This window comes from Rhincodon typus, chromosome 40 (genome assembly GCF_021869965.1).
Source record: "Rhincodon typus isolate 14 chromosome 40, sRhiTyp1.1, whole genome shotgun sequence".
Taxonomy (NCBI): domain Eukaryota; kingdom Metazoa; phylum Chordata; class Chondrichthyes; order Orectolobiformes; family Rhincodontidae; genus Rhincodon; species Rhincodon typus.
The window spans coordinates 1,862,038-1,871,091 of NC_063371.1; the positions used below are offsets into that span (position 1 = coordinate 1,862,038).

At 51.3% G+C, this 9,054-nt stretch overlaps 2 protein-coding genes across 6 annotated transcripts in view; one reads left to right on the forward strand and one right to left on the reverse strand.

Moving 5' to 3' along the window:
* LOC109919797 (BRF2 RNA polymerase III transcription initiation factor subunit) overlaps positions 1 to 9,054 on the reverse strand; it is a 51,211-nt gene that overhangs the window by 21,445 nt on the left and 20,712 nt on the right. For 2 of the 4 annotated variants that reach the window (XM_048618469.1, XM_048618467.1), the window contains one exon: positions 5,446 to 5,559. The gene's annotated coding sequence lies outside the window, so the exon portion shown is untranslated. Of the gene's footprint in view, positions 1 to 5,206; positions 5,560 to 9,054 lie in introns of those variants that run through there. The other 2 variants (XM_048618466.1, XM_048618464.1) reach the window with 2 other exon arrangements.
* The window catches only part of LOC109923083, a 15,523-nt gene continuing 11,627 nt past the window's right edge, over positions 5,159 to 9,054 (forward strand). For both annotated transcript variants that reach the window (XM_048618481.1, XM_048618482.1), the window contains exons 1-2: positions 5,159 to 5,332; positions 5,493 to 5,568. In XM_048618481.1, the coding sequence (XP_048474438.1) occupies positions 5,196 to 5,332; positions 5,493 to 5,568 (213 nt within the window). In that variant the 5' untranslated portion in view covers positions 5,159 to 5,195. The remainder of the gene's footprint in view (positions 5,333 to 5,492; positions 5,569 to 9,054) is intronic.

The window sequence follows — 9,054 nt, forward strand, 5'->3', positions numbered from 1 at the left end:
GTCTTCCACTTTCTCGCCACTTCCACTTCCACTTCCCCTTGACTTCCGGTTTCCACACCCCAACCTCCAGTCCCCCAGAAGTCCTCCATTATTCCCCCAATTTCCACTTTCCCCTGTCTTCCACGTACCCCACACCCCCTCTTGCCTCTTCCACTTCCCCCTTTCACTCCATCCCACTTCTTTCCAACTTCCACTTCCCCATTCCACACCCCCCGACTTCCACTTTCTCCCATCCCCAACTTCAACTTTCCACCAACCAACCTCCACTTCTCCCCGGACTTCCACTGTCCCCAACTTCCACATACTGACTTCCACATGTCCCCCATCCCTGACTTCCACTTCTGTCCAACTTCCAAGCCCCTTCAACTTCCACACACCCCACACCCCCACTTCCATTTCCCCCGACTTCCACTTGCCCATCACCAACTTCCTCTTACCCTCCACTTCCACTTCCCCCCAAATGTCCACGTCCCCACCTACCTTACACTCTCCCTGACTTGCGCTTCCCCCGACTTACAATTAACTCCATCCTCGACTTTTACTTCCTCCCAAAACCTCCATTCCACCCCACAAGATCTCCATTTCCCCCAACTTCCATTTCTGCCCCCTGACTTTCACGTTCCTTCACACCCTGAATTCTTCTCCCTAGACCCCCTCACAAAGACCTCCAATTCCCACCCCTGTCTCCATTCCACCCCACACCAGACCTCCCTCCACACCCCATAGCTCCACTCCCCCCCACCCCATCAGACCTTCACTCACTCACCCCTTCCCGGACCTCCAACTCCCACTTCCCCATCCAACAGCCATTTTGCCATTCAACATCCACTTTCCCTGTATCTGCATTTATCCTCAGCTTCGACTTTCCCTCGACTTCTGCTTCCCACCCATTTCCTCTCCCTCCAACATCCATTTTTCCCACATTCCACTTACACATCCGCCAGACCTTCATTTACCACCCACCTCCACTTTCTCCCCGACATCTACTTACCCTGACTTTCACTTCCAACCCCGACTTCCACTTCCCCCAACTTCCTCTTTCCACCCCACCTCTACTTCCCCCACTTCCACTTGCCCCCATTTTCACTTCCTACCTACTTTCACTTCCCACCCAACCTCCACTACCTGTTAACTTCCACTTCGACCTGACATCTACTTCCCCCAACCTTGACTTCCATTTCCTCCCCACTTCCCCTTCCTCCCAGACATCCTCTTCCCCCCGACTTCCATATCCGCCCAAACACTGCCTTCCACTTCCCCCAACTTTGTCTGCCCGTCTTCCACTGTCCTGCCACTTCTGCTTCCCCCAACTTCTCGTTTCCCCACCTCCAACCTTCACACCCGCCCAAGACATCCATTTCCCTACCGATCAACATTTCCCCCAACTTCAACTTGCCCCCACTTCCCATGACTTGCCCCACATCGAACTTCCACTTGCCTTTAGACTTCCACATTCCCCCAACTTCCAATTGCCCACCTATCTCCACTTCCGGCCAACTTTCACTTCTTCCAACTTCCACTTGACCCCCCAGACCTTGACTCCCTGCCTACCTCCACTTTCTTCCCTACTTCCACTTCCAAACCTGACTTCCACTTCCCACCCCATCTCTACTTACCCGCAACTTCCACTTCCCACCCTACTTCCACTACCTCTTATCTCCCACTGTCCCCCAACTTCCACTTCCTTCAAACCTCCACACACCCCAACTTCCACTTCTGCCAGGCATCCTCTTGCCCCTGACTTCCACAACCCCCCACACACCAACTTCCACATACCCCAACTTCCACTTTCCCCAAACCTCCACACCCCCCATCCTTCCAGTTCAGCCCAACTTCCACTTCCGCCCCCAGCATCCACAGCCCCTCATCTTAACTTACACATCCCACCTGACTTTCACTTCCCCCCCAAGATTTCCATTCCATCCCCCCAGACCTACACTTCCCTGCCTCAGACCTCTATTCACCCCCAGACGTCCACTCCCAACCCCCCCAGACCTGAATTCCCCGCTAGACTTCCATTGTACCTGACTTCCACATCACCCAATCCTCCACACTGGCTCCCCCCAGCTGCCATTTTGCAGCCAATCTCCACTTCGTGCCCCGATCTCCATTCCCCCCCATCTTTCACTTTTCACCTATATCAACTTGCATTTCCCACCAACTTCCACTCCCCGTCTTCCATTTTACCCCAACTTCCACTTTCCTTTCACGTCCTGTCTACTTTCACATCATGCCAACCCTTCCTTCCAGTCCCAAAATATCCATATGCCCCCCCAGACTTTCATTCCCTGCCCACCTCCATTTTCTCCCCGACTTCTACTTTCCCCAACTTCCACTTTCCACCCCACCTCTTCTTCCCCCCACTATAACTTCCCACACCACTTCCACTACCTCTTCCACTTCCCACAACCTTGACTTCCATTTCCTCCCCACTTCCACTTCCTCTCAGACATCCACATGCCCCCACACACCAACTTCCATTTCCCCGACTTTCACCTCTCCCCACTTTGTCTCCCCATCTTCCACTTTTCTGTTACTTTCACTTCCCCCAACTTCCAGTTTCCCCACCCTCAACCTCCAACCTCCCGCCCAAAACCTCCATTTCCCCACAGATCAACATTTCACCCCGACTTCCGCTTCCGCCCACTTCCATTCCCTTCAACATCCAATTTCCCAGGCTTTCCACTTCCACAACCTCCCACCCCCGACTTCCACAAACCCTGCCTTCCACTTCCCACCACTTCCACTTACTCCAACTTACCCTTCCCTCATACTTCAACTTCCACATGCTCCACTTTACCCAAACCTGACTTCCACTTTCTGCCGACCTCCACTTCCTCCTTAACTTCCACTGCCACCAACTTCCAGTTCCCCCACCCACAACTTCCATTTTGTCCTCACTTCTACTTCCCACACCTCCACTTCCCACCCACCTCCAATTCCAGCTTCCACATGCCCCTGCCTACCACTTCCACACCCCAACTTCCACTTCTAACCCACCCTGGACATCCAGTTACCCCCACCCCGATTTCCACTTCTCCCCAACTTCCACATCCTGCCACACCCTGACTTCCACATCCCTCCAACTTCCGCTTCCCCCACACCCTGACTTCCACTTGCCCTGCCTTCCATTTCCCCTGACTTCCACTTCCCCCCTCAATTCCATTCCCCGTGTTCCACTTCCCCTTGACTTCCACTCCACCCCAACTTGCATTTCCCCCCACCCTCGACTTCCACTTTCCCCCGGACTTTTATTCCCCACCCCACCAGAACTCCATTCCCCCCTCAATGACCTCCAATTCCCGCCCCAGCCTCCATTCCACCTGCACACTAGACCTCTTTCCAGACCCCATACCTACACTACCCACATTGACTTACACTTCCCCCCAAACCTCCATTCCACCCTGCAAGATCTCCATTCCCCTTTAACTTCCACTTCTGCCCCCTGACTTTCCTGTTCCCCCACGTCCCAAATTCCTTCCCCATCAGACCTCCCATTCCTCCCTCAGCCTCCATTCCACGCCCACACAGGACCTCCCTCCACATACCATACCTCCACTACCCTGCCCCACCCCACCGGTCTTCCACTCCCTCACCTTCTCCTGGACTTTCAAATGCCCCCTCTGATTTCCACCACCCCCAACTGCCATTTTGCTCCTTGACTTCCATTTCCCCCAAACTTCCATTTCCCTCAACATCCACTTGCAATTCCCACCCACTTCCACTTCCTATCCCACTTCCATGACCCCTTAACTTCCACTGCACCCCAACTTCCACTTCCCCAACTCTAACATCCATTTCCTCCCCAGTTCCACTTCCTCCCAGACATCCTCTTCACCCGACCTCCACATCCCTCCAAATACTGACTTCCATTCCCTCCCCAACTTCCACTTATCCCCACTTCCCATGACTTGCCGCACACCCAACTTCCACTTCAAACCTCGATTTCCACATCCCCCGACTTCCATTTCCCCCCAGACCTTCACTCCCTGCCCACCTCTATTTCCTCCAACCTTGACTTCCATTTCCTCCCCACTTCTACTTCCACTTCCCCCAGACATCGTCTTCCCCCCGAGACATCAACATCCTCCACACACCTACTTCCATATCCCCCAACTTCCACATATCCCAATTTCCACTTTCCCCAAACCTCCACACACCACAACTTCTACTTCATCCTGACTTCCACTTCCAGCCCCAACATCCTCATGCCCCCACCTTGACTTACACATATCCCTGACTTCTACCTCCTACCCCCAAGATTACCATTCCGTCTAACCCAGATCTACATTTCCCCACCTCAGACCTCTATTCGCCCCCAGACCTCTATTTCCCTGCTAGACCTCCAATCCAACCCTTACTTCCACTTCCCCGACTTCAACTTCTCCCACTCTCAACTTCCATTCTCCACCACTTCCATTTTCCCCACCTCCACTTCCCCCACTTCCACTTTCCCCCACTTCCACTTCCCTGACTTCCACCTTCCCCATCTCCACTTCCCCCGACTTTCACTTCTCTCGCAGACCTCCACTTGCTCCAAATTCCACTTGCACCCACTTCCACTTCCCGATTTCCACTTCTCCCCCACCCCAATTTGCACTCCTCCTTGACTTCCATTTTCACCCCATGTCCAATTCTCCCAACTTCCACTTGCTCTGACTTCCACATACCTGATGTCTATTTCCCACACTTCCACACCCTTTGACTCCCATTCCCCTCCACTTCCTCATTTGAGTTCCACTACACTCCCATCTTCCACACCCCCATCCAACTTCCACTTCACCCTAGACGTCCACTTCACCTGAATTCTACTTGACCCCCCCAACTGCAGTACCCCCTCTTCCACTTCCCACCCACTTCCACTTCCCCGCTCAACTTCACTCCACCCCCATTTCCACTCCCCATCTTCCAATTCCCCACTTCGACCCACACCCCCCCATCCTCCTCTTCCTCCCCCCATCCTCCTCCTCCCCCCTGTCCCCATCCTCCTCCTCCCTGTCCCCTTCTTCCTCCATGTCCAGTGCCCCTCCCCCACTCACTGGCCCAGCCCTCTGCCTCCCTGTCCCCTCCCCGACTCACTGGCCCAGCCCTCTGCCTCCCTGTCCCCTCCCTCACTCACTGGCCCTCTGTCTCCTCCACCCCCGAGCCCCGCTCCCAGCCCCTCCCTCACCGTTTGTCCAAGGCGCGCCTGCGCAATGGGCCTGACCTGGCACCAGGTCCGAGGCCTGTTCCTGGCGGTGGGGAGTGTCAGGCGGCTCGGCGGCAGCGGCACTCGCGGTGTGGGTAGCGCCAGCCAATCTGAAGCCATGAGCAAAAACAAGATCCCGGATAGGTAGGGCCTTCAGTTCCTGGGCGCTGGTCTCCTCTGGGGTCGGGCTTCCCCTCTCCCGCTGGTGTTTTCTTCCTGATTTTCAATCTGTTCCTTTTCCCTGAAGCATTTCTCACCTATTGCTGCCTCGTTATCTCTCATGTTTCCTCTTCTCTCTCTGCAGATGGCAGAAATATTCTGCTGTGGGACGCCGGCTCCCGGGCACAAGATTCATCGCCTTTAAAGTCCCCCTGAAGAAGGTATAAAAAAAAATCAGAAAACCTGATGGGTTTTGTCGTTAAAGCTGGTTAGACAAAACTGGTTATACTACACCACGTCTTCGGATGGAACGCTGTTTTCATTTACCCAGAGAAAGAGATTCATAAGATCATCGAATCCCCAAAGTGTGGAGGCAGGCCATTTGGCCCATTGAATCCACACCAACCCTGTGAAGACCATCCCACCCAGACCCATCCCCCTACCCTATCCCTGTCACCCTGTATTTCCCTTGGCTAACCTAACTTGCCTGCACATAGAACATTACAGCGCAGTACAGGCCCTTCGGCCCTCGATGTTGCGCCGACCTGTGAAATCAATCTGGTGCACATCCATCAGGGCAATTTTGCATGGCCGATCCATCTAACCTGCGCACCTTTAGACAGTGGGAGGTAACCAGAGCACCCAGAGGAAACCCACGCAGACACGCGGAGAAGATGCAAACTACACTCGGACAGTCATCCAAGGGTGGAATCGAACCTAGGTCCGTGGTGCTGTGAGGCAACAGTGGTAACTACTGACTCACTGTGCCACCAAAGAATGTACTAACTGAAGTTACATTTCTTGGAGCTTAAAAAGTTAGGCGGTGGGTGATCTGATTGACATTTTCAAAAGTTACAGGTGGGGTGGTAAGTTAAGGCTGTCTTCAGCCTTCAGGAGTACAGTCCTAAAAACATGAGGTACACCCGCCTGGAATGAAATCAATAAAATTTAGTACACACTGATGACGACACAAGTTTGGAACTCTCTTCCACGAATAACAATTGATACCAGATCAGTTGCTCAATTTAAACCTGATGTTGATAGATATTTTTGTAACTCAAAGCAATTAACGTATGTATAATGTGGAGTTAGATCGGAACTTAGCTATGATTTCAATGAATGGCCAAACAGGCTGAGGGGTTAAATGGTTTCTACAAGTCTCTAAAAAGTATGAAAGTAAGACAGGAACAGGAGTAATGGGCAGTTTTGTAGATATTATTGCCAGAACAATTTATCCAGGTAATGGTGACAAAACAGGACAGTAAGGAAGATTTTACAGATACAGAACATTGTGGTGGGGTCACATTTTGCGCAACACAAACCCAAGATCACGGTTGAGGCCATCTTCATGAATACGGAACTTGGCTATCAGTTCCTGCTGGGCGATTCTGCCTTGTTGTGTATCTCGAAGGCCGCCTTGGAGGACGCTTACCCGAAGATTGGAAGCTGAATTTCCTTGACCACTGAAGTGTTCCCTGACTGGGAGGGAGCATTCCTGTCTGGCGATTGTTTTGCGGTGTCCATTCATCCGTTGTTGTAGCATCTGCATAGTCTTGCCTCAGAGCATCCTTGCCTGCAGCATATGACATACACAACACTGGCTGAGTCATATGAATATCTGCTGTGTACACGATGGGTGGTGTTCCCATGTGTGATAGTAGTATCCATGTCAATGATTTGACATGCCTTGCAGAGGTTGCCTTGGCAGGGTTGTGTGGCGTTGTGGTCGATGTTCTCCTGAAGGCTGGGTAGTTTGCTGTGAATGATGGTTTGTTTAAGGTTTGGCGGTTGTTTGAAGGCGAGAAGTGGAGATATAGGGAACATCTTGGCAAGATGCTCATTGTCATCGATGACATGTTGAAGGCTGCGAAGTACATGGCGTAGTCTCTCCGCTCCGGGCAAGTACTGGGCGACGAAGGGTACTTTGAGTCGTATCCTGTGTCTGTCTTTTGAGGAGGTCGTTGCGGTTTTTCACTGTGGCACGTTGGAACTGTTGATCGATGAGTTGAGCATCGTGTATCATTCTTATGAGGGCGCCTTTCAAAATCTTTAGGTGTCTGTTTCATTCCTCCTCATCTGAGCAGGTCCTGTGTATGTGCAGGGCTTGTCTGTAGGGGATAGCTTCTTTAATATGTTTAGGGTGGAACCTAGAGAAGTGCAGCATCACGAGGTTATCCATGGGCTTGCAGTTGAGTGAAGTACTGAGGTATCTGTCCTTGATGGAGATGCGTGTGTCCAAGAATGAGACTGATTCTGAAGAGTAGTCCATCGTAAGTGTGATGGTGGGATGAAACTTGTTGATATCACTATGTAGTAGTTTCGTGATTCCTCGCCAAGAAGAAAATGTCATCAATTATCTGGTGTATAATGTTGGTCGGAGGTCCTGTGCAGCAAAGAAATCTTGCTCAGACTTGTGCATGAAAATGTTGACAGAAGCTGGGGGTTCCTTGTACAGTGAGTTTCAAGATGCCCTCGACATAGCCAGAGAGGTTCTCATACAGGGTCCCATTGCCTGATACGATGGGACGTCCACGTGTATTGGCTTTTGTATCTTTGGAAGGCAGTAGAGCTCTCCAACATGAGAAATACGCAGGATGACAGTGCATAGGATACTCTGAAGGTCTGGATCAAAGGTCTTGATCAGTCTGTTCAGTTGAAGGTTGTGTTCTTTGGTCAAATCGGCAGATAGTTGTCTGTAGTGTTCTTGGTTGTTTAGCTGTCGGCATGCCTATTTGCAGTAGTATGTTCAGTTCTGTAGGATGTTGACTCCTCCTCTGTCTGCTGGTTTGATGACAATGTTGCAATTGGTCTTGAGAGCATGGATGGCATTACATTATGTTCTGCACTGTCTTATGAACACGGCTGACGAATCTGGCATTAACGCATTTCCTGACAGCTTAAGCATACATGTCGAGCCTAGGGCAATGGCCTTCTGGAGTGGTCCAACTCGACTCTTTTTTCTTTGGTCACTCCACCATGGATCTCTCTGTCGACTGTTCTGGCTCATTGGTTGTCTCATTGGGCTTGCTGCCTGATGTTGATGACGAGCATCTTGCCTCTACTCCTCACCTTCAAACAACTGCAAAACCTTAAATAGACCATCATTTGCAGCAAAATGCCCAACCGTCAGGAGAACATCAACCATAACACTTCACAACCGCTACCATCACACATGGGAACAGCACCCACCATGTACACGGCAGATATTAAGTGACTTGGCCAATGTGGTCGATCTCATACGCTGCAGGCAAGGATGGCCCATGGCATGGTATATTGGTGAGACTGTGCAGACACTACAACAATGGATGAATGAACACCACGCAACAATCGCCAGACAGGAATGCTCCCTCCCAGTGGGGGAACACTTCAGCTTCCGATCTTTGGGTAAGCATCCTCCAAGGCGGCCTTCAAGATATACAACAACGCAGAATCACTGAGCAGAAACTGACAGCCAAGTTCCATATCCAAGACGACGGCCTCAACCGTGATCTTGGGTTCATGTTGTGTGACCCCACCATACTGTTCTGTATCTGTAAAATCTTCCTTACTGTCCAGTTTTGTCATCATCACCTGGATAAATTTTTATGATCGCACTACCTTAATTAGTTTGTACTGTTTTGGATTACTTATTACTTTGGTTAGACCCTCAGCATGCGACTCTCAGAAGTATCATGTTATTTGAGTCAACAAGGTGTAGAGCTGGATGA